The sequence below is a fragment of the Liolophura sinensis genome, chromosome 6 (assembly GCF_032854445.1).
Source record: "Liolophura sinensis isolate JHLJ2023 chromosome 6, CUHK_Ljap_v2, whole genome shotgun sequence".
Classification (NCBI taxonomy): Eukaryota; Metazoa; Mollusca; class Polyplacophora; order Chitonida; family Chitonidae; genus Liolophura; species Liolophura sinensis.
Window position 1 is genome coordinate 59,200,919 of NC_088300.1, and position 26,762 is coordinate 59,227,680.

The following is a 26,762-nucleotide window of genomic DNA, read 5'->3' on the forward strand; positions in this document are numbered from 1 at the left end:
ATGTCATTGTTAGTAACCATTACCATGATACATGTAAATCATTTTACGTGAATTCTGTTATCTTCTTGTAAGAATCAGGTTTGAAGTAACAGAAAGAGTTGAGATCCACAGAGTGGAAAAGAAATATAACAGTAAAAGAAAATAAAAGCAAACAGTGTATGGTACAACAGGACTTCCATAAGGGGATATATCCCAGATGGAGGTTAAGAACTGTACAAAGTCTACAGGGCTGGTCTGTACAACAACAACTGTACACTTAAACAAGATATAAAACATATAATAATATTAAATAACACAAAGGTGTTCCTTGAGGTTAACAATTACAGAGGTAATAACAAATCAACAGTGAGCACTTAGAAAAACCAATGCACAGTGTCTGCAGCCAGTCCCTGGCAAAAACCAAAGGAGTATCTAGTAAAATGAGGCTAAAATCCTTTAAAAAGTGCTGATCGGCTGCTTTTCTTTTCCCCAGCCCAGGACTTTGACTTGATGCGGAACTTTCGTAGCTCTTCTTTATAATCCTGGTGATGCATAGGCATGTAGGTCTGGGGTACACAGTATTGCTGTAACATTAACACAGAAACAATCACGAAATGTCTTCACATTGAATGAAGCCTTTTGTACTACACCAAATGCAGATGATACCAAACACTTTTACCTTGACTGATTAATTTTTAATGCCATACTCAAGAATTTTGCAATTATATGATAGAATTCAGGTTGATGCATTGAGGAGACCGGTGTCTCCTAACCGCTGCCTTATGCCAGGCACACTGACAAAACTTACTGAAACAAAATCACAGCCCAAGCAGCATGAGCTAGATTAAAAGATGCAGCCCCAGTTTAAATTGGAATGGTGACAAGCCAATATCATATGCATCAAGAACAGAAACCACTTCAGATGGGTTTATAAAAAGTTTTCTTACCTTCTGCGTTTCAAAGAAATTTTTGTATCCTCCATCGAGTAAGTAGATTTCAGGATAGTATAGCTGTGGGTAAACTTCCTTATTTTGTCCTCTATCCATGTTTCTCAAGAATCTGGACCTGTAACAAACCAAGTTTCTAATTATAAACCAACAAGTCTTTTCTAATAAGCATAACATTATGACCAGCAGATTTGTGGATTGATGTTGCCAGTACATCCACTACCACCGTGCTCACGAGAAACAGTAATTCCTGTACCTTTTTCTACATAGCAAGACAACTTCTGTAGTGTTTTATTACACACCAGCTAAACTTGTCAAACAAAACGAAAAGCTGCTTCTCAGCGTTAACTTACAGGTTAGGGCCTCTTTCTGAAGAGAATTCACAGTGAAAGATGAGGATGGACCGTTTGAAGCTGTTCTCCTGCTTCCTAGGACTATCTATCAGGTTAGAGAGGATACTCTCTTTTGTGTAGTAGTTCTTAGCACCCTGCAAAGAGTAACAGTCAATTAAGCAACATATATACAAATGTTTGTCTTTACACAAAATCATATTCACATTGGGGCATATAAACCCATGTTTTGGTAAGCAAACTTAAAAGAATATCTCCTCTCTTAACAAGTACCTTTTGTTTTATGAATGTAGTTTGAATTAAATGAAAAAGAAATGAAGAGAGAAGAAATTGTTGTATTGTGCTTTTGTCGAATTATTAAAGTAACCTGGATGAAACTCAGTCTTTTTTTTTATGAGACTGAAGGCAACAATTCAATTTGTTTTTGTTCAGACAAAAACCTACATTAACTCACCAGTATATGTCCTCCTTCATATTCATACGGGTAACGACAGTCGATGATGGAATACTGCTCTACGATGTGATCATACTCATGGTCGATCACCTTGGACAGTGTTTCCGGGGTGATCGATTTTAGATCCTGATGTTTTCCAGAAACTGTCGGCAGGCAAAATGTTTTTGAGCAGTCGCCTATCAAATCTGGGTCATCAACCACTGGAAACAAACACATTATCATTAAAATGGCGAGCTCCAATAATACAAATATTGTCAGTATTTACCTATGCAAAAATTTAATGAGTTATTCTATCTGTCCAAAAATTTGACCATAAGAAACATGCTCACCTCTGTCCAGTGCTGTTTTGATCATAGCTTCTGTCTCCGAGTGGCAACGTTTCAATATGGCTTTGGGGGGTGTGACCACAGTGCCCACCGCCACACATGAGCCTCTCCTTCGTTTCTGTACAGGGGTGGAGTCATCATCTCTCCCAGGGCTCTGACGCTTATTACATAGACGACTGCGCACATCAAGCGACTGTGAGCGATTCAACAACTTCTTTGGATTTCTTCTGATCTGTTTATATTGTCAAAGGTATGTGTACGTCAAAATTGTACAAACACTGAAATTATATTTGTGTTTATGAGTTGTGTTTAGAACACCTTCTATACACTTGCTGTTCAACAGGCAGACAAAGTGCTGAACTACAAAGTAGACTGTCTGAAAATAATATTGGGTAACCTGGCAAATGAGGCTTTTAACAATGGCTTTAGGCTGAATGACATTAGACAGATGTGATAAGTCTGTCTGGTGCTGGCGTCAAGATGAAATGCTTACAAAGCAAACAGACAGAAAGTACATGCACAGTGCAGAAAATGTATTTGTTCATCTTCTACACAAATTCAATGATTTCACCATGTGTAAATGGCTTACCATGAAAGAATCCTCTTTACAAGCACTTGATGAATTAATAACTGGGGCTTTGAAGAGACTGTCAAAACTGTTTGGTAAGGCACAGTCATTAATCTGAAATGATAATAACAGTTCTTAAATATCACTCAAGATTAAATGAAAACAAAAGACAGTGCAAACCTATGTAATCTTAAGGGTATTCAAGAATCAAGCCTTTAAGTATATTCAAGAATATGGATACAAGAATACAATGTAATGTTATTGTGTTCACAGTTTACTGCCATCTTTAATATCAAGACAGCTTTCCACTTCAGACTAATTAATTACACACACGCATTCAGCATCTTTCCATTTAACATGTCAGATAACATAAAAAGAAAGAAAAAGGAAAGTCAGGAAACTGTCTGCTGTAACACCATTGAAAATGATACACCCACAATTGAATTCAAACATCAGATGCCCATTTATTCTATCCAAAAGAGTATGGTACTTTTCTGATTCCACTGATGCTTGTTTATTTGTTTCACGTACACTCATACATGTACGCAACAGTACTGGTATATTGGCTAGATAAGACAAAATGAACATACCTCTGCAACCTCTTTATCCAGGACTTCCAGAAAGCCATCGTCATTGTCACTGTCATCGTCTAGACTGGTCAGGGCAGAGGTCTTGAGGGAGATGGGACTGCTACAGCTAGGTTGTGGCTCAGGCATGCAGCCCTGTGATCAACAGATGTAAAACACATGTGTACATTCTCAGAACATGATAACTGTGGTAATGTTGTTCAATGAAATCATTGCTTTCAAAATTGCTTTTAGTAGGACCTGCAAAGTTGTTGTGAGCAAGAGGGTATCATTTTTCACAGAGAAACTAAGTTCATGTACTTACAAGTTTGGGTATTCAGAACACTGACTTCATACTTCCATGAACAATACCTAAAATGTGACATATCAAATCCCAATAAAATATGCTGGAGTTTGAAAGTGAAAAGAGTGAATGGAGGAAAGTTTACCACAGACGACAAGGACAAAGACCGGAACTTCTGAGGTGATGTCCCTTGCTTCACAGGTGAATATTTCTGAGGAGAGCAGGTGTCCTCACTGATCACACGCAAGTGACTTCCTCGTCGTGGTGGCATCCCAACTGGAGCAGCAAAACAAAACCTCTCACTGTGGTCTTTCTCAAAGCCAACTCCACTGTCCTGGGAGCCCTCGTCTTCCAGTAGACTGGTGCATGTGGGTGCATCAGTGTCCCCGGAGTTACACGAGGTCTCCATGGGGGCTGACCCCGAATTCTCCTTCTCATGGAAATCAACAGGGCTCAGTCTGAAGGCTGGCATCTGATGGGTGGGAGGTAACCAGTATTAAATAAAATCATGAATCTAAATCTTCCGAAGGAAGGTAACCAGAGTTTAATAAAGCCATAAGACTATATTTAGTCTACATATATGTTAATAGTTAAACCGGTACAGATTGCCACAGATTTGAACTTGACATCAAAGAGTGTATGAATCATCTAAATATCAAGGACACATTTGTTCAAGCCATTTTGAAAAGAACACATGTTGTCTTTAAAATAAGCCATTACTGAAAACACAAATTAAAATTAATTCATATCACTTACTGGTAAAGAGTTGAGTCTTCTAAAGGGAAGAGACCTTTGTCTGCAAAAAAACAGAAGTCATAATAAAAGCTTACTGAATGTAAAGATACTGGCAATAGGTGGTTTGTACATGCACATATATGTAATTATAAGACCTGCTGCATGTGAAATCAGTTTCCGTAAATTAGTAATATGATGAAAAATTCTTACTTTTTGTAACCTCCAGACCCATCATCGATCCTCAAACTTATTCCTGGGAAACGTTTCTGCAGGCTATAAAACAAAAAAACAAGAAAGTCTGATATAATACAAGTATAAAAAGTCAAATTATTAACATTAAACAATGAACTGAAATTTTAACCATTATACATTGAAAGAAAATATGAAGCTGTTTTTAGCTAAAGGTAAAAAAAACTTGTAAACAGAGCAATTATTGACCATCCTTTTTAAACAAAGGGCTACAGCCACTGGGCCTGTCTCCCCTGTAGCTCCGCTCTTAGGGTCTTGCCTCCTCCTTAGTCCTGTCTTTGCCAAAGCTTCTGGCAGTTCACACTTTTAACAGCCTTTAGGGGACAACCATAGGGGTAAGGTTTTATTTCCTGCAATTACTCAGCATATGTCAGTATTGTGTCCCTGGGGTGAAAAGTGTGGCCCACATCTGCCCTGGGGCAGGGGGGCTGTCTGGCCTGGGGCACAGGGGTAGAATAACAGCATATCTGCTAGGAGATGGGAAAACACAGGATGTGTAAGGGCCACTTCTATCTGCCAAGGCTGGGTGCACTCAACCCCTTAACATCACCACCTATAGCCCTGACTGGTGCTTCAGTCCTAGCCTGCAGGAGAAACATCACCTGGATTTGAATTTCCCGCCAAAGGACAAAGGCCTTGTCCTCAGGGCTATGCAGTAGGGTTTACCTGGCTGATGTGTGGGAGAGATCAGGCTGAGATGACATAACATTACCTCATTAGGCAGACAGGTGAGAGAGGCAGAGAAGACTGGGGTGTCAGCTGTTGCATGATCAGCCTGGCCAATGATGGACTCCATAGAGTAGGACTGAGCCCACTGGACAATGAGCTATTTCCCTGAAGTCCTGCAGTTTTACCTGACAACCTAGCAGCTGTCTGCTGATGGATGGTAATGTATGGGCTGGGGGCAGATTAAGGGCCATTTCTCACCTAGTGCAAAGAGACAATACTGCCACAGAATCTGAACCCTAATGCCTGCTGAACTCACCTCATTTCTATGGTGGGGGAATCTATGGTACTGCCAGGGGAATCCATGAAGCAGCCTGGGTCAGAGAAAACACACACAATATTTTGATAACCAACCATTGTAAACATTACCAAACATTAACCACACATATGAGCATAATTATATATACTGCAGTCTTCTTTATGAATTCATACATGTATAATGCATAAATTACAATGTACCTGAAGTTTAAAGTTCATATCTTGACATTAGTACACATATTTTACTTAAAATCCATTCAATTAAGCAAGCTTCTGCTAGAGATCAGCTTGCATCCAAGCTATTTCATGTATAATTATTCAATAAGGCTACAGGGACAGAAGAACCATATGAAGTATGTTGTTTTAGACATTTGAATCCAACAAGTGGGCTTATTGAGATTGGATCAGGCCACATGTAGATACAGCCATAGGTCAGACAAAAGGCAGTAACAAAGGGCGAGAAGTGAGGGTAGCAGTGCCTGGCCCACACCCAGTGACCCTGAGTGGACAAGTGTGAAGGGACCCCCTTACAACAGATGCCAGGTGCTAACAACCAAAGCCAGCTTACTGACACAGGTGAAAAGGCTGCTTAAAGGCAAACACCTATAAGTACATGTACAGGCATGTGATTTCACAATGCACTTCCCGAGGCAAAGAATATTCAGAGGCAAGCCAATAATTATAAGATTTCACTACCATGGCTTGTCAGTCAGTTATCTTAGCAGCACCTACATTTATTTGGGTAATGAAGTCAGCTAAAATTTCACATGCCAGAAGCTGGTTAATTAGGCAGAAGCCATTTTGCTTGCCCAGGTACATCTTTAAATCTTTACATGTTTAAAGCTGAAGAAAAAATTATTTATATGTAAATCAAACTTCTGGGTATAACTACACTACATAATAAATGCAAAATTTCTGACCCTTTCCCCACACCAGTTTACCACTGACAAATTAAACACTGTATTTATAATACTAAGATTTTTCTACTTCCTTTGCATATTCAAATATCAGCTTTAAACAAATAAAATGTTTTATTCAATACGCAAATTTTGATTTACATCAGAAAAAATGTCATGCTTAAGTGTGTTTAAGGCCTATACATGTACATAATAATAAGCTGATTAACACGGTTTTGTTAATGTACAGTAGTTCGAGTGGTAAGTATTTCTATTGGAGCAGGAAATGGCTTATCTTAGAGGGCTGGACTATGTGTAATTTGTCTGCCATAAAACTACAGGCCTGGTGGAGTTCAGGTCTCCTGGGGGAGGAAGTTAGGGGTGGGGCAGACAGATCAACACAGAAGATCTTGCCAGCATCCTGGTATCAGGAGACTGATTTCTTATCATCAATTCAATGAACAGGATAGTCTAGACTAAAACCTTATCTGTGGCCTCTGATCTTTCATCTACATGTATGTGGCTAACATCTTCAACAACTGTATTTCTCATGTCACACAGCTATATGTATGTAATGACAACATTCAAACCTACATGTAAATGTAGCATACAATAGACCTGCCACATGCAATACATGGACCCTTAATGTTGTAAAAATAAAAAGGAAAAAAAACCCCATAAAAACAAACATAAAATACATACATTACATGCATGCGCAACACTTTTATAGCATTACATGTAAAACATGCATATGTGAGAATATCTGTCTCTTGCAATGTCTTCATAAACTATAACTTCATAACTTATAAATATACATTCCCTTATTTAAGTATGCATCTGAAAATCGTTTACGCATACCTTCGCTTAATTTGAAAAAATACCCATATCACTTGCAATAGGTGCAGTTTCCTCACATATGATTTCGTGTCGCCTTGCACACAGGTCCCTCAATAAGTGAATGACCCACATTAAAAAATGGGATGTCAAAACTTTGACATAAGCCAAATACTGACTCCTTGATACCCTTAGTTACAGCTAATAAACATACACAATACAATACAATTGCCACAGAGTTCTTTGTGACATTGTCAAAATATCAGCTGGGATTGACATTAAAGGAGAGTGTCATCTGACTTACCTGATTCAACAGAGCTGGCAGTGTCTGGAGTTGACCCGGTCATCACTGGAGTGCTTTCTGTGCTGGACAGTGACAACTTTCGCCTGGGGGTGTCACCGAAACTGAAAGACAGAATCAACACTGATAATGTCTTCATAACAGCACAAATTATCATTGTCTGCATACGTGTAAATAACACCTTGTCCTCTGGAATTTGACACTTTTCCTTAACACAACAGCAAATATTCATCAGCCTGTACAAGTTGTCATGGAAACATTTTCACCCTCAGTAAAGTAACAACACTTCTACACATACTTCATGTCAACAAATTTCACAGAGGTATGTCACTGCCAACTAAATATCCATATTCAATCCAAGTGATAACTGTTTGTCACTGTTACATGTACATGCTGCACAGAAACAACGACAGAATTGCAGAGAGACAGCAAGGATTTAAAACGCATGGTTAATTCACTCCTGTACATTTCAAATCACAAATACTATCATGAACTCTGTGCACACAACCAAGCTGATGTAGTACATGTACCTTAGAGTCCCTAAATATCGAGAGATCACCGAAAAATCCAGAGGTGACTTCATCATATTAACTCAAAAAATATTTAAAAAACAAGAGTCCTTATGTCTACACTACAAAACTAGAAGGTTAAACTCCACACATTAACGTTTACAGGGAGAAGTGTCCCTCTCCAGCACAAGTTGATGTTTGCCTTCACCTGCCCACGACCAGTCATTGTATAATACAGCTCTGGCCAATCAGAAACCACCAGCCCTTGCCTGCAGAGATCAGACTGGTCAGAGGAGCAGCCAGGTGGGAGAGACCCTTGTCTGCAGGAAATGACCGGGCAAACATCTCAACATGCCTCTCATCATTAACTTTGTAGGTTCAGTAGTTCTGTACCCCAGCCCTTGGGACGGACCATTGTTCTGGCACCACACTGACCCCCTTGTCTTTCTCTGTGGGACCAAGGTTTTGTGTAGCCTGTCCCTGGGTGACAATTCTACCTGTGGCAATGGCCAGCCTGGTTAAGCTCAGGGTGACAGTCACAGCACCCATGGGGGGAAAGTAGGGGATGCCACTGTTAGGTACAAAAAGGTGATTAAGAACCCTTTTTCTACCTGGCAATTGTTTTGTTGAAGGTGATTGGCAGTATACTTCAGCATCCTGCAGTTGTCAGGGTATTTCCAAGGGCTTGGGTCCACCCTGCTCTAAAATCTTTAATGCAGGTAAGAAGGTAATCACAGGTGAAACCCCCTTAATAACATATGAATGGTGTACTTTAGAGATCTACCTGGCAGAGCCAAGCCCATATCTGCCAGAGACTTGTGAAGAGGATTTACCATTGTTTCCTGTCTCTTGTTGTCTTATTTTCCTGTATATCTATCAAAGCCCAGTTATGCCCTCAAGGACCTGTCATATTCGCACCCTGGCCAAATGTCCAACATTTTTACCAGGAGAGAGTGTCTCTGCCAAACAACAGTAGAACTGACAGGTATTTGTTAGTTTATAGTAGGTGCTGTGTTTCCACCTGCTGAGTATACAACAAAAACCTACCAAAGCAAGTAGAAGACAACTTCCTTCCTGTTAACAAGTAATATATAGCTCTATTATACAGCTCCCATCTTACTCAATTATAACCTTTTTTGGCTTAAATATTTGACTGACACCATACAGGTTGAATCTTACATTAAAACACAAATTACAACTCGTAAATAAATATCCCAATTCACATTTCTACATATAAACATATAATATAACTCTTTATGCCAGCATACATGTACATGTATGTAGCCTTGTTCATGCAAAATCAAAATCTGTAAAATGTGGTAATTAGATAATGACAATAGTAAAAGGAAAGAATGCACCAACTTTGAACATTCTTACACAAATCCATCAATCCAAGGACAGGGGCAAATCAACATGTTTCCAATGCATTCACAAGGGAACATAAGAATTAGCCCTGTGCTAGGTGTTAGTCAAACACATATGGCTTTATTCCCCCTTATAATTGTAGTTAAGGAAAATATCGAGACACACACTCATAAATACATGTACTCTGTCACAGTGAATAACTCGCTGAAAGCCCAGGGAAATAACCCCTGTCCAAAATCTGTAAAATCTGGTAAAATGAAAAACAATAAAGCAATGTTCTTCAAAAAGTAATACGATGATTAGAACTGTTCATTGAAATTTGGTTATTCAATTTGATTGGTCTTACAAAATTAGTTAAATCTTGCTCAAAAAGATATGAAAAAAGCATCTGGACATTCAGAGAATTCCGGCACTAATGAAGATGGTACCGCATGACCTGTTGTCAGTTAATACAGTCTCTAAAAGGATATCATTCCATTAGTGTTCAACCTGTATGTAAACGTCTTAAATGTTAATGGTTACCCTTAAAAACTAATATTATGTAAGTGCAAAACACTACATGTAAGTCTAAGAGCATGGAACACATGGTGAGCTAAATACATGCCAGATTCTGGTCACCATGGAGTGGTACTTCCTGTTGCAGTGCAGAGTGAAATTGACAGTGTACGTGAAAGTGTTGTGTACAAATTTTCTTACACAGTGCAGTATTTGTAAGAAAGCGTGCATGCTACATCAGTAGTATCAGAAGACCCACTCAACATCTACCAGTATTGATGGACAAATTGACGTTTAACACCCAGCTCAAGAATGTTCCACTGTAAACATGTAGGGTTTAGGGTTGGAGATTACTAGAGTGTCATGTAAAAATCAACATCTGTGAGACAGTATGTGAAATATAATTTCTAAGAGCGGCTGCCACTATCAGAAAAAATGCCTCTTCACACCTTTGCATTATGATTATTACCCAATACCATCTCTTTATTGAGCTCTAATTCTAGTGTATATCTTGTGAAGAAGTAAAATGGTATTAAACATGGATGGATGAATGGAGCACATGACTAAATATTATACATACATGTACCTGTAGTAAAGGCACTGGTAAAACAAGTAGCTATCGTCTATGGTATCTAGTATTAAAGACACTGGTAAAACAAGAAGCTATCGTCTACAGTATCTGGCATTAAAGGCACTGGTAAAACAAGAAGGTATTGTCTACGGTATCTGGCATTAAAGGCACTGGTAAAACAAGAAGGTATCGTCTACGGTATCTTGCATTAAAGGCACTGGTAAAACAAGACGGTACCGTCTATGGTATCTGGCATTAAAGGCACTGGAAACACAAAAAGCTATCGTCTACAGTATCTGGCATTAAAGGCACTGGTAAAACAAGAAGCTATCGTCTATGAAATCTGGCATCAAATGACCCAGGTGCATTACACACATAAGCTGTTGTAAGCCCAGATTTTCACCTCCACCTGCGAAGCAGCATGTACGTCGTTATTGTCCTAAAGTTCCGGAGAGCACTGCAAGGAAACAGGGAACTCTTGGAAGCCCACTGTCTGAGACTGGAACTGCAATCCCATGTGTTATCAAACTTTAAGTAACTAAAATTTGTGTCCAGCTCATATCAGCTGAATAGATTTGTAATACATGTGTAGCAATCTTAGGTCACCACAGAAAGTTAATATGGAGTTGTCATAGAGGAAAAGTAACATTTGTTCTCAAGAAGTTGAGCTGACAGGGCCCAGTTCTATGGCAAATTCCACTGTGGGTTATGTTGACTGTAACAATGGCAATATGTGGTGATTAACAAGCAAGCTAGTCTATGACTAGTGTTTGAAACTTGGGACCAGAATCAAAAGGTAACATAGATCTGTACATCCACAATGCCCATATGACTTCATATATTTGTTCAGAAACAGACAGTACAGTCAGTCTTCAGGAGCTGACCATGAGTTGCAGGTCATTCAGAATGGTCAGGCAGTAACAAATTCAAAGCCCATGTTAAAAGAAAACTTGCATGTACCAAGATCCTCGAAAGCAGGTCCCTGACAACCACAGTTGTCATATTTCACCTGGCCTTAATGTACATGCGGTGGTATACATTTGTAGTCTCTAGAATAAGACTTTACCAGGAAACACTGGACGCAAGCATAATAGTTATTGGACACTCCAAAAATTTGCCACTAGTAACAAAGCAAGAGACGAGGCATTAAAAATATTCACAACAGAGACAAGCGTATATGTTATGATATACATAGTACATATCCACAAAAGGGGAACTTGGCAATCACTCTACATTTAAGTGGAAGGAATCATTATGATGGAGAGCAGGACTTCAGGACAAGCCATTGACTTCACTCAAAATTTAAAACCTCCTGACAATGCTTAGTTTTTGGTAATGAAAGCTTACATTTTGACACATTTGCCTTAAGATAACACTGATGAGGTTGTCAAACTTCAAAATTTGTAGGGTCCATACATATAAACCCTAAAATTGTATTTCAAATTTTCACATGTCAGAAATGGTTTTGTGGGATCGAACTCAGGACCTGGATAACGGTAACAGACAGCAACTCACCTGTTATCAGATGATGTGTCACTAAAAGAGAAGTCTAACTTCTGAGGTTTCAACTTGGAAAATGCCATGATGAATTGGTATCAGTACATGTAGTCTGAAAATTCAACGTTTGCATGGAACCCAAGGTCAGAGGTGAACTCACTTCCAATGGTATGGACAACCAAAGTTTAACAGTTATAGACTTTTACAGTTATTGAGTTACTGAGGTAAATTAAATGCTCTAAATTCTTCAGAACAGCATTCAGAAGATGTTGTCAGTCTTGCTCTGTCAGACAGGTAGGCCCTAAATCGGTGCATGCCCCCTTTAAATACCATGTTTGTAACAACACTTGACAAATTCTCAAGATTCTTACCTGGTAGCAAGTGCTACCACCAGCTGTTACAGACAGAGTTGAATTTTAATGCTCTTGTTTTCTTTGCCCCCTCTTGATGATTTTGTTAAAATATGAGACTTCTGGATTTAATTTGTTAATCAGTGATCACTAAATAAACAATGACGCCTTTAGGATTCGCCCTGGCTGTTGTGGCAGCAGGGGTCAATCACCAGATATGGTCAACACAAGATTCGAAACAGAACATGATCCTGTAGTCACACTGATAATTCCTCCATTTTACCAAGCTGTGACATATTTAACACATCATTCCTGCAACATACTGTACTTCAAAGACTTGTCACATCCACACTGCGACTGAGCCATATGTTGTAAAGATGGCAATAATAATTGTTTGTCATGAAATTTGTGACGTTTTTAAAATGTTTCTGCATCTCACATTCATTATTAAATATCTTTTTCATGAATGTACGTTTTTACAAAAATGAACCTACATGCATTTCACAAGAAAAGAAAGCTGGTCAATTTTTTTTCTCATAAATTTCTGGATACATATGTACACTTGTATAAAGGTTATTTCAAAAACAACTATCCCTATCCAGCACATAAGAGTTTGAAGTTTATGGATACTGCATTTTTTTAAATTTTTTTTAAAGAAACTGATTATTAACTAAACATTCACACAATCAGCACTTTTGTTTTAGAGTGCATCCCAGTTATTATTTAGTTACAGATATTCTATTCTGTTATCCTTAAAAAATAAAAACACAAAAAAGTTTGGATGTAATATTTAGACTTTAACTTAATTACATTTTAGGAAAACAAGTTAGCTGGATGTTCACTCAATGTATGTGTACATGTACATGTACACCTTGATTAATGCCATGTACACAGGTAAGAATGTAAAAGTACCTGAAGGTTTTGAAGTGTTTTTGACTCATTAATATATCTTACTATTTTGACAAAGTGAAACTCTTACAAAACACAAGGGACACTCAAAATGCACAGGAAACTGACTGCAGAGAGACTTTCCCGCAGTCTGTGTTCACATACCAAGACGTTGTGTATGCAACACATTACAAATAGAGAAAACATTGGTGCATATGACAAGAGAGTAATGGTGTCTGTCACAGGCCTGACCAAAATACTAGCTAATATCCCCTGTGTTTATCTAATTGCTCAGGTACTAGTGACGCCCTGTGGGCAGCAGATACCTGGAGAGGTCTTCCACTTTCCCAGCCTCATAGGTCACCCTGGGCCCCTGTAACCTGTCCATCACCAAACAGGGATGGTCATAGTGGGAGGTGGGGGTGGGGGTAGGGGGATGTCACTTGACAGGGATAATAAGAGCTAATCAGAGTAGTACTGTCTCTTAATGATTACTCTGACTCAGAAAAAGAGAGCTTGAGTATATATGTCACCTGTGGTGGTCAACTTCAAACATCACAGTCTTGCGTTAAGTGTACACATGTTACATACAGAGAACATGTGCACATGACAAACAGATGAACACAATCGACTGTGAGTAGAAGTTATGCACATTTAACAGATTATCGGATGCTCAACAAAAATTTCACTATTGACTATTTGTCTAAAATTTGTTATACAGTGAGATCATCTACAAGTTTTATTTCAGGCACAACTGTAGAAATAAGCATAGCAGATATGAAATTAAAAAAAAGATTTCCAATATCATTACTCAAAGCGCTCACCAACGCGCAGGAAATGTAATGATACACAACAAAGTTCTGCTCAGTTTTTTGTTCAGTAAACTTCAGAACATTTGATCAAAAAATCAATTCTCAAGCGTGTTTTCAGAAGTTAACCTTTTATTCGAGTTTTAGTTGTTCACGAAGTGTATTTTCTACATGTGTACAGTAATGCACTTGTTTTAATGGATTTCCTCGATTCCATGGCATATGGGGAAAAGAATATACAGTGTGCAAGTGCATTTGCTACTGTTCTCAAAGACACATATGCTTATCTCTCTACCATGGATTACAGGAGAGAAAAAAAGGCAATGTCATCAATACTTGTATATACACCATAACTTCTGTGATGCACAAATATGGGCTTGGCAATCAAGGTGAAATGTAAATTGAAGGTAATCAGTAGATTCCCGCCTTATCTACACTTCAGTGTTGGTGAATGAAGTCAGCTGATACCCATACAAAACAACACACAAACAATATCAATGGTACAAACACCAAGTCTCAGATCCTTAATCCCAGTAAATGGAGGATTAACACCTATATGGGATTATCCCACTGGTGCTCAGGCCATGGGTCCAACAGACTGGAAAGACTTGATAACAGTACACACCAAGAGTTCATGCAAATGCTAACAGAAATGACATCTAACACAGAAAAGACAACCTAAAACAGAGATGATATCAACTTTGGTGAGTGATCAAGAGTGCAATCCATTTGGTTTTCTTCTTTATTTTCCAACTATACATGTATATAGCACACATCCAACATCACGGGATGTATGTTATTCACAAATGGAAGGGAAAGGCAGTATTGTAAGTCTGAACTCTTCACTGCATTCCAATGCTGAATTGCAAACAACATCACTACAATAAACAGAAAAAAACACCACTGACAAATTAATGCACAGATAATTGTGTGCCTTAAACAGCACGGAAACAAGGAAATATGCTCAGAATTCAAAAACTGCCTGGTAACACAGAGCTGCATCACACACAGAGGTCGCAAAAATATAGCTGCAATATTACCAATGTGACTTTAAACCATAATCATTCATTCATTCAGTCTACTGAAGAAAGGACAGCAATTGTAATACATGTACTAAATTGTTCATGTATGTATATTGTATTTATTGAAGAGGTAATAGGTTATATACTTATATACTATACATTTGAAGAGAAATGTTATCATTTAAAAATTTCTAAATTTACATTATTTTAATGTCTTTTTCAAATCTCCTTGATCCAAGCTTAATAGGCTAATTAGTTCAAGTGTACAAGAATGCTTTGATTTAAAAGCAATAATGCATTAAATGATCTTATATGCTTACACATCAGGTTAATTTGCCACAGTTACACAACATGAGGTAACCACTAACCCTGCATTAGGTAACAATGGTGGCTGGTTTGTCTGGCTGGTTCAAGGGCAGTTGGTTCTGTGTTCAGGCATCAACTCCAGGGGCCAAGCTGTGAGTATAGCCAGAGCCTGGGGCTTGGGGGTTGTTTTTACACTGTGTCAGTATGGTCACTGCTGGATGTAGGTATACATGTTCAAGAACAACATACCATCTCAGGTTCCATTTAACAGCACCCAGGCTGACCAACAACAAAAGGGCCAGATTTAATCTAAGCCCAAGGAACACAGACCTTTTAGACACCTTTGCAGTGAACATGCTGTAATCTCCAAGAAGAGACTTGAATACAAAAGAGCAATGTCAAACTGAATAAAACCCTCAAGAACAGGAAAGATACACTTGGGAGCCAGTTTACATAATATGAACTTGTTGCAGTTTTAATTGCAACTACGAATAACAACTAAATTGCTCAAATCAAACAGTTGACCCAGAGCACACACAGCCATGTGAACAATATCTAGTTTCCTGCCCCATAGGCTTAGGTGGAAATTGTCTGTAGAAAAAGAATTTGCATAATGTGGTTCCACGTAGAAGCAGAATTAGCATTAACTGTCTGTGGCTCAAAGTTTCCAAAAAGACAACATTATTCACTGAAGAGTTGAACTGATGAATGCAGATCTATTCCAGAAGGCACATTACTCCTGATTATGTGTTGTGATGCTAATGTCGTTAAACTGATCATTGTGAAAACTCTTTTGCACTGAATAGAGACTGTCTGAACAGAGCCTCATCTTCAGTCACCCAAACTAATCAGTTTTAATGGAAGATTTGGAAGAAATGGAAGTTACAAGGTCTATGCATGTTGCCAAACTGCAGTCAGACTAATTACAACACAATCCAAAAGTCACCAAATGTGTGCAGAACCAGATATTACATAAAGCACATCGTAAGTGCGGACGAAAATCCATCAAAACAATTCAAGGATAATAATAAAGAAGTCAAGATATCACCAAGTGCATGTAAAAGTTTACAGTAAATTTATGTAGTGATACCTAGACTTCATTATTATTACTACTGAACTCAGATACAACTTTGAGTCATAAGCAATATATAATTCAAGGAAAGTTTTAGGGTAGATACTTTCAGCTACCTTTTGAAGAAATTTATGAGCTTTATGTTCTACTATGAACAGTAAATCCATGACACTAATGTATGTCCACTTAACATAAAATGACATTGAACTCACACTTAATAATATGACAAAGCACTACTATATTTGAAAAGTTCAGTGTTTGAAGATGCCTATAAATCTCGGTGAATACTCCAGGTTTAACTTCTGGAATTTCTATACCTTTGTATATTTACCATCTGTGAGCAGGCATTGTTCTTAACACAGAGGATTCCTCTTCAATAGGCACTTCTTGACTTAAGAGGACCCATGGCCATGACACATGTTCTTCCTGAGGGTCTGACCATTAGTTTTATCTGTGTGTTATCTTGTGTTACAGAATGTAGCTCATCCAAAATGCTGACTGGGAGATTACCAGTTTCTTCATGGTTCCAGTTTGAATGCACATCAGCTGTGGATTAATGACCCTAGTCACATGTGCATTTAGAGCCCAACAGGACAGCTGTCACTTGAACCCGGTCTCACTCCAGCAGTTCCTGGCACAGATGTCAGCCTTATACAGCTGAAACACAGGGCCTTAGACTTTCAGATTCTGTGTCTGCTACATATGTGCAATAAACATAGCCCAAACTGATATGCAAAACAAAGAACAGTAATTTAATCTGATGACTATAGCTTCAACAACTCTTTTGCTTGAAATATTTTTTTGTTTACATGTAGATGTACATTTACAGCTTACTCAATGGAAGAATACAAACAAAATTTGACAGTTGACACTGTTTGCAGATGAGGAATTCAGGGAGGTACAGAGCCATGCATATATGTACATGCATTTCATGACAAACACGAACATATGTTTAAGTTCCATTTTTAAAAATGGTTTGATTTATTCTATAGATGAAGGCAACATACTCATAAATGCAAGCAGATATAATACAAATTCTATTATCACTTTAGATTTTCCTACTGCATGCAATGTTGCACGTCAATGGGTCCAAAATCAGAGACGCACGCTTTGGAACATACACGCGTCACGACTCGCGTCACAAAACCCCACCTCCACTTTGGACAACATCATTTCAAAGCAGGGGGTTATCACAGGTGTTTACGCCACTAGCTCATTAACGCAGACAACAAACTCATGCTAACTGCTTTGTGTTATGGAATTTGTCCAGCGCTTGCATCATTTTCATATCAATTAAATATGTAAAAGTTTAAAGTAGGTATAATAGAATAGAAATAATGACTCTTTATCGAGACTTGATTTTACCAACTCTTCCACATTTTCCGGTCTAAAATCAACAATGACTTGATAAAGTCATTATATCTTAATTACTGAGCTTTTACATATGAGCTTACTAGTTAACATTTAAGAAACAGCTGATGCATGGTGGGATCCAAACGCGGTTGTGTTGAAATAGACTTAAAACAATTATGACAACAGAGAGTTTTGTGAAAGGACAAACAATGTTTTCGATAGTAATTGTTCTAGAGTTGCTTGGAATATAAAAATAGTCAATGGGTTTACAGCTGCATACCAACAATGATTATTGAAATCATAGTTATTAAATACGGAGTTTCGGTTTCAATGTGTGGCCAGTTCTTGTAGTAGTTGTTTACAATTAGATTTCCCACGATTCAGTTCACAATTTCCACCCAAGATGATGGCATATTTCTCCACCAGGTGGTGTGAGCTTCTACATATGACGTAACATGTGTATTGTACTGTGGAGACTAGCTATAAGGAAGTTTCATACTTCTAGGTAATGAACTTCTGATACTGCTTATGTCTTAGCCCAGTACAGTTTCTGATAAATCACCAAAAATAGAAAGCTTTTGAAGTGTGGGGATAACAGTAAACTGGCACCCAGAGACTCATGTATTACATTCTTTTGCTGAGACCATCATTAAAAAACTCTTTGTTGGGTGTAAGCTAGCTATCAAACAAATACGGTCGGTGGGTAAGAAATTCCTTTTTCTTTTATCACATCTAATGAAAAAAAACAGGAATTTTCAAGAAATTAAAAAAATCTTACTATATCCATAAAATCTTTGGAAAAGGGCCCTATTTCAGAAGGTCAGTCGAGTTACGCCCAACAAACATATTTTTAAGGGTGGCTTGACAGCACAGCAAGCTATCTGGAATAAATATAACAGCTAACATTCTGATGGAAATCAGTATGTTCATGCCAATCCCTCAGGGAAATTTCCCATGTGCAGATACAGCAGAATGTTGCTGGAGGCATGCAGTAGGGCCCCTGGATTGACAGATCTATTACAGACAAGGGACAGGTACATGGTGTTCTCAAGCAGGTGGCTTACGCATGCCACAGGCATCACATCAGAGATCTTAACATTGAGATAACGTGAATGTTACTTGCAGGTTTCTTGAATCTTAATAATGACACTTGAGAATTGATTTACAGGTTTTCTTGGGTCTACTTACTTTTGACCAGAGACCAATTACACTGATGGGTTTTAGAATCTTCTAAAGTTTTTTTTCGCACTTTTCTTACGTGACTGTGAGACTCGCTGACTTTTCTAGTTGGTATTCCATGATAGAGATCAACTCACACCAATAATCAACATGATGCAACAGGAAGATGCTAATTTCTAAATCTGCAAAGCATTCTCCAATATAAGATGGGAAAAAGGCAAACTGCTACGAAATATGACTTAACAAATAATCAACTTACATGTATTCACTCCTGTTTGGCTGGATATGTTGAAAATGAAACACACACACAGTTTTCACTCAAATTAATTAAGCAAGCAAAAAAGTTTATAATGAGTACTGGAGATACCTCATTTAAAGAAAAATCAACATGAGACCACATTCAAGCTCGGCTGGAAGGCAAGAGAAAAATCATACAATGCTGAACTCCATATTTTTCCAAACAACCATAAACCCCAAAACAACTGTTGTCATTGAAGAAATTAATTCTAACAAAAATGGCTTCAGAATGCTAACAGAAAACACTCCAATCTTACTCTCTTTATCATGTCTGCACTGGTTTTAAATGTTTCATATGTGAATTAGTTTTTATAAGGTTTGCTCATTGTACTTGATCATGTCATTGTTACTGTCATGGGAATGAAGACACAGTTGCATCATGGACTGTGCCCCATAATTTGTACAAGCTGAGTTAATGAGCATTGTACTGCACTAGCATTCATAACCATCCATGCATACAAAATCATTCAAAATAGAAAAACATTCATTCACATAATGTAACTCCCCAGGAATTAACAACTTCACTCAATAATTACACAACACAACACACAAAGGCATGATTGGTTGTCTGGACATCATTGCTGACAAGAGTCCAATGTCTAAACAGAAATAACAAATGGGTCAATGACAAGATTTAGATACTTTCCATTGTTTCTTTTTTCTTTTTTTTTTAGCTATTCACGAGTATATGCATATAGATTTACTGTATTTGAGTTCTGAATCTCTTCTTTTCTGTGAGTATGTTTCTATCATGAGGACACTGGACATACCTATTTGGAAACCAGTGCGTCTCACCACTGAAATGGCACACGACAAACCTTGGAAGTTGCTTATAATGCCTACAACACAATACCCCTTTGAACATCACAAAACTAACATTTTACCACAACAACACCAACAAAAAAAAACTAGACCTTTCACTCAAAATTGAACAATATAGTACCACTTAAAATAAAATTTACAGACAATTGCTCATGCTCCTTTATTACACACCTAATCATTCAATATAACACCTCATTGTCTCCACACTCAATTTCAAAAGTTACTGTAATTCTTGAACCATTTCGCATGTGGGCAAAATGTGTGTATTCAAGCATATTCTTACGGCTTTATCCTGTGTAGACTAATAAGATTATCCTTTTTGAGAAGCCATGAAATTGGCTAATCCAAAGATTGTAGGTTTGTCTACGTAACTTACACATAATTAATAAATGTGCATAAATTCCACTAAAAGCTGCTCTTTCATACGTGATAAGGTTGAGGAATTACGTACCGTAATCACATACTAAAAACATAAAACTGGAAGAAATGAAAGATAAAAAAAAAGATGGCAAAGAAAATCATAAACATCATATTTATGTGCAATAAGAGAGATCAAGTTTAAACTCTTTGTCACAAAAGGCAAAAACAAAAACTACTGTGTCATGTGTCAAGATTTAGCTCTTCAATTTCCATCACGATTTGTCTGCTCTAAATAACTTTTTGTGAAACTTTTTTTTTTCTAACATTTTTACACAGTACGAGTTTTTCATCTTCCCCTATTCTCTATTCCACTATTCTCACACACTGTGGTACAAGCAGCAAGTTCCCATCAGTGAAGCAGGTATCATGTTGTCACCGATAATTACACATTAACATCAACTGTTGGGTACAAAGATGGCAATGACACTAAATGCCAGCTTCAAGATGTGGACATCAATAATAACCACATCATGCCAGACACAAAACCAGGGACAAAAGAGAAGAGCTCAGCATCATTCATCCTGATGTTGTGGAATGAGGAATTGATGTAGCAGAAAGCTTCTCAATTTTCCCATCACTGTGCCAAGAGCAGGACAAAAATAAACACAATGAGTGATTACTGTCCTTTGCTCAGTTTGGCACTTGCATTCATGATTGACAAGCAACTAACAGTACAACTGTAAGCTCTAGTCGTTTTCACTGTTAAAACAAGACAGTTGACAGTTTGCCCAAGAGCAAAGGACGCAGGACGAGCTACATAGAAGGTCCAAACGACAGTAGAACTCATCGTTTTCTTCTGTGACATTGCAGTGCCTGTGTGCTTCCTATATGTTTTATGAGCACGCATACACTGATAATTGTGACGTAATAACGGGAAGAATTAATGAGCTCACATTTTAGGACCATCTTGATACAGGCAGGAAAGAGTTTTACAAGTTCCCCAGTATAACAGCAAAAGCTTAAATCCACCAATGACCATTAAAGAAACAGTTGTGTTACATTTTTGTTTGTCCCAGTGCCTGTTCTACAGTCATGACAGCATTCTGCAGCTGTTATATCATAGTGTATTTGGACTTAAAGAGGTTGTAAACATGCCTACAGGTAGGGAAAAGCTTACATGATAAAATCTGCTGGTAAACTAAAAATACGCCTGAAACAGATCAGATACCCTGAGTCTGTAACCTGTTTGCACATGCAGTGCAGTTTCTTTGTTTTATTTATTTTATTTATTTTGATTGGTGTTTTACGCCGTACTGAAAAATAATTCACTTATATGACGGCGGCCAGCATTATGGTGGAAGGAAACTGGGCAGAGACCGGCGGAAACCCAAGACCTTCCACAGATTCCTTCATGTGATGTTACATGTACATATGTAAGCGTATGCTAGGACATTTTCGGGATGTCCAAATCAAAGGCTAAGCAGTTTGCAAGTAAGTTCTAAGAAATAATATTCTTGTGGTTAATTCCGTATGGAAAGGACACTGTACACAACTGACTTGCCTGGACAAGCTGTGTGGACAAGAAGACCTGCCTATTCTTTTTTTTCTTCTCACTATTATAATTTCAACCAATATAAGCACTCTAATTACATATGTGGTTTACTTTTTTTTTTCAAATGGACTTAAGTTAACCTAAATTTATTCCTCATATTAACATGGAATAAACTTAGATGCATAAGCAGAAATTCTATTACATTCAAGTTAATCTATTTATTAATAGAAGAGATTAAACTTGGGCATAATGTCTTATCAAAAGAATATCTCTAAAAGAGAAAAAAAAAATGTCCATCCAAATTAATACTGAACAAGGCAAGCTCCCGTGACTAAACTTGAAAAGTAGGCCGATAATACATACATGTATGCATTAGATATTAGGTGAATACTCAAGAATATTTCACACATAAGACACCAGCCAGCATTATGGTGGATGAAATCAGGCGGGAAACCCACGGCCAATTGCAGGGTGCTGACAGACAATTTGTAAATAGTAACACTATATGTGTGCTAACACAAAACCTCAAAAACACAATTAAATAAAAAAGCCACCCATTTTTTTGTTTCATTCCATAACAATACAACAAGTACAACATTAAAAGTACATGTATGTGTAAAGTGTCCATGAAATCGTACACGTACAAGAGCTGTTTTATTGGAGAGATAACATCAATACATCAGTGTATGGTTACAGGAGATTGTCATAATTAGGAGTTTGGTTAGAATGGCCACGTAAGGTGGTGTCAAAGTCCTTGACACTGACATCTTGATGTTAAAAGGATAATCATGCAGTCATGTTTGTTACTGGCAGTGATCAGACTTATGTGTACAAAGATCCCCTTACATATATCTTCAGTGACTACACAAGTTAGGACATGGCCAGGGTTACCAAGTGGTTTGGGAATTACACCAGTCACTAGGACATCCCATTTAACAGCAGTAAGGGAGAGTTTTTGTGTCCAGAGGGAGGAGTTTGGGGAGGAGGATGTAAACAAGAGGGGAGTTTTATTTCCTCCATAACAAAAGAAATCTAGACAGCTCTTTACTCACAAGTGATCAGGAATTTAACCTCAAACTATTTAACAGCAGGCCTAGGGCAACTCATCCTCATAAAGTTCCAAAGCTAAACTTGTTGGGTTGATGACCTATATACTTTTCTGGCATAATGTACACAATAATGATATGTTGTCTCAGTGATAACTCTGGTATAACAACACCACGAGGATAATGTCCAAAGAATTAACAAAGCATGAAGGTTAAAATTCTTAACATGTACATGTACACTGTAGTATGATACACACAAGCAATTAAACTCAAAACAAGTCCTTGACATACACACAAGATGCTGAAGACTGATACTGGCCATTTTAAAATTAAAAGTACATGTAAACAATGGGGAATATGAACAAGTTTAAAGGTTTTAAAACACTTTATGCTGGAATTTCATGAAGAAACTTCATCATTGACAATACAACAATGGTCCAGTAAATGATGTAAGTTAAGCACGTGTATTGATCACACTTGTATCATTGTGCAGTCAAGTGACACCGTAACAGCATAATTAAATCCTTGGTATGATGAAGTGTAGCTAACAAGCATAAAGAATGACACTACATGTGGAGGCACACTGTAACCTGGTGTTAATTACCCTTTGAAATTCAGTTAACTGTCAGCAACAGGTCCTGATCAGCAGATAATCTGGTTTACAGGATAATTAGCAGCTGTAACATTACATGGCATATGTAATGGATTCATTATCACAGGTTGGTGAGTAGATTTAGTGCATGACAATGATTAAAAAAAAAGTGATGACATGTTTTAAGATTTCAGGATTGTGACTACATGTATGCCATTTACTGAATGTGATAACTGCTGAAACTTTACTGAGGTAATTCTCACTTAATTTTGAAAATTTTTAATTCCATGGTGATCAGGTTCATGTGTAGAAGAAACCTCAGTGCCTCTAACAATTTAGTAACAGACATTGCCACTTACGGCATGCTAATATGCACAATATACTGGTAGAAGACAGGTCATCTTCAATGAAAATCGGATTGCTGATATAATATGGGTGCCACTGACTGCTTATTGCCACAAATGCCCCGCAAACATTTCATTTATTTATTTATCTGTCTGGAGTTTTACACTATACTCCAGAATATTTTGCTCATATGATGGCAGCCAGCATTGTGGTGGGAGAAAACTGGGCAGAGCCTGGGGGAAAATCACGAACATTCACAAGCTGGATGCTGGCAGATGTTCACAAGTCCGACTGGAGAGGAAGCCAGCATGAGCTGAAGGTGCGAGGCTCCTGGAACACTGTGCTGCACTGGCATGCTAAACACTAGGCCACGCAGCACTCGAACATTTTAGTTTAGACTAATATGACCATTAGATATTCAATAGATGTATGGAATAGATTGATTCAAGAGAAGCTCAACAAGCAAAAACATACAAAAAATGCAGACTAAGCATAAGTATAAGATGAGATCCTGGGATTCCTGATAAACATAATGTTCACTTCTTTTGATAATTATGCTGCCTATGTGTCAACAAGTTCTTCACGTCTCTTGTACATGTAACCTAACGATTGAATGGCAAGCAACTTAACCACTCAGTCATGACCTGTTTCTCCCATTTATACAAATTTATTTATCTTGTGCCAGGCCAATGCTCAAGAACTTTTCAGTAACATGACCACAGTAAGACTTATAAAAGCTCATGAAAGCAGTTAGCTAGCCATACACTGAATTGACTGAAAGGGTTAATTTTCATACAAGCTTCAGGAGTACCGTGTAAACTTTCTACTTAGTTCATAAACATTCATTCCAAAGTTGAGCGATAATACACCAAATGTTTCACTGAAATGCTGTTTATCATACATGTGATTCTGGTGACAACTGACAAGTACAGCACAGTTGTCAATCTTAATGGCAGTCTTGTTGGTAATGCCACATGTGTCAAGCTGACTTAGTTTGCAGAGCAACACAACAACAGATGCCAATGGACTGTAAGGCATATACACCAGTTTCTTGTCAGATGACCATCTGTCAAGTCTCAGCTCTATCAGCACACAACTATTAAAAGTCAGTTAACTCACTGTAATACTCATTTGTACTTATATTCTGTAATGAAAAGAAGTCAGTTAATGGACAATATTTGAAATATCTTTTCTGATATTTTATATTATTAGAATTATCTGCTGATAAAAATGTTGCTGCAAAATGAAAAGTATGAAGAACCAAAAAATTAGCAAAATAAAGACAACATAATGATATTGGCATATTAAAATGGAAAAATCAACCAACACATACTCAAAGTCATCACAATAGTCCAACATTCCAAAAGTGACCGCGTGAAAAAAAAATTATGCAGACCTGTCAAATTCACAAATGTACATAATTTAATAAACTCAACGAGATGTGACTTCCGGTTTGTTCAAAAGCGGACCATAAATCAAAATGACTGTCAAATTTAAATACAAAATTCACCAAAATAATGAAAATAAATAATTATCTTACCCTTCCGTGCTTAAACCACTGAGATTTAATGCCAGGTTACTCATCGGAGAGCCTACTGTTCCATATTCTGAGTTAGTCGGCGATAACATGGCGTTGTTTGTTGTCGCTAAATTTCTCAGCGGAATATGCAGATATGGTCTAACCAAGGACGGTTTGTCTGTCCCGACAAGTGACGGCAAGGGACTTGACTCCATTACTATGCAATATGACTACCGATAAGCCAATTATGAACAGGAATGGTCCGCAAATTGTTGCACACGTTGATTCCGAGGGCTTGTTTATCAAAACAAAAAGATCGTCCACAACTCGAGCTAATGTTCGTCTTCCAGAGTGGTCACCAAGTGAACAAAACTTCCCCGTGGTCTCTTGGGGAACTTCCGTCAACAGATGCTTTGCAAGCCCAATCGGGGGGATAAAGAATAGTTACACATATGCAACGAACTGTCCTTGATGTTACATTGCCTGCTCACTTTGGAAAAAATTTGCCCGAGAGACAGTCGATGTGCCCAGACAAGAACCAAATTCACCGCCACACCATTTGAAAAGCTGGCAGATCCCAGCCAATCGCAGTATGCGCAGGATATACAACAAGCTGCGCGGTGACCTCTGAGGATGACGGTCAAACCGCAAGCCTGATGACGTCTTTTAAAACCGAGAACGTAAACGAAACACCATTTATCCCCCTTCAGAAATTTATCCCATGAAATTGGAGGCGTAGTGTATTTTCACTATTAATTTCTGCTGGGAGTAGGATTTTTGCCTTAAATTTTCTTTTCTTTAGAATAATTTTCATACATTTACTTACGTTTCTTCAATGCTTTTGTCTTTAAGTTAATACACGCACACTCTGACAGGTGCACTATAATTTATTTATTTATTTAATTATTTTGTCGAGTGGTGCACACTTTCTCAGGAACATCAGGAATCTTATACAAATATCTCCGTACTTAGGCTTCACAACTGGCTATAGTGAGGCCATGTGTTTGAATCCACCTCCCGCTGCTTCTGCTGCAGCATTACTTCAACTTTTGAATAATGAGATTTATTAGTCCATTGACAATTGATTCTTTGTTTCCCGTAGCAAAATATTTGGAAAAATTGGCAGTTTTCATTACACTTATTTTGGCTATCGTTTATGATAATTTTTTTTAAATTTCTGGCAAAAAATGAAATAATGAGTTGGACTGTATTCGATGTTCATTCTCTTAATCCTTTACAATACTGTTGCATAAAGGTTGTCCACTTTATATTTTTTTTAATTAAATGTTTTATTTTTTTTTATAATTTTTAAAATAATTT

General features: G+C 37.7%; 1 protein-coding gene across 2 annotated transcripts; it reads right to left on the reverse strand.

The window, feature by feature from the left end:
• Positions 1-308: 308 nt before the first annotated feature.
• Positions 309-25,960, reverse strand: LOC135466532 (M-phase inducer phosphatase-like). Of its 2 annotated transcripts, none has more exons than XM_064744069.1 (13): positions 25,464-25,960; positions 7,497-7,597; positions 5,464-5,518; positions 4,440-4,502; positions 4,251-4,290; positions 3,640-3,966; positions 3,215-3,346; positions 2,646-2,738; positions 2,060-2,288; positions 1,731-1,930; positions 1,280-1,413; positions 927-1,044; positions 309-563 (listed from the first exon to the last, which is right to left on the reverse strand). In XM_064744069.1, exons 1-13 carry the CDS (start codon positions 25,655-25,657, stop codon positions 426-428), a joined length of 1,824 nt encoding a protein of 607 aa, XP_064600139.1. In that variant the 5' UTR covers positions 25,658-25,960; the 3' UTR covers positions 309-425. The 2 variants fall into 2 exon arrangements, with proteins under 2 accessions (XP_064600139.1, XP_064600140.1); XM_064744070.1 differs by lacking the exon at positions 25,464-25,960 and adding an exon at positions 16,695-16,832.
• Between the last annotated feature and the right edge of the window lie 802 nt (positions 25,961-26,762).

Bases quoted from the DNA above. Each gene is read 5' to 3' on its own strand.
- LOC135466532 (XM_064744069.1), bottom strand. From the start codon at position 25,657: ATGGAGTCAAGTCCCTTGCCGTCACTTGTCGGGACAGACAAACCGTCC. The intron at 2,289-2,645 runs GTAAGCCATTTA...CAATATAAACAG, and splicing joins GTAAAGAGGATTCTTTCATG to ATCAGAAGAAATCCAAAGAA. The intron at 1,931-2,059 runs GTGAGCATGTTT...GTTTGTTTCCAG, and splicing joins CAAAACAGCACTGGACAGAG to TGGTTGATGACCCAGATTTG.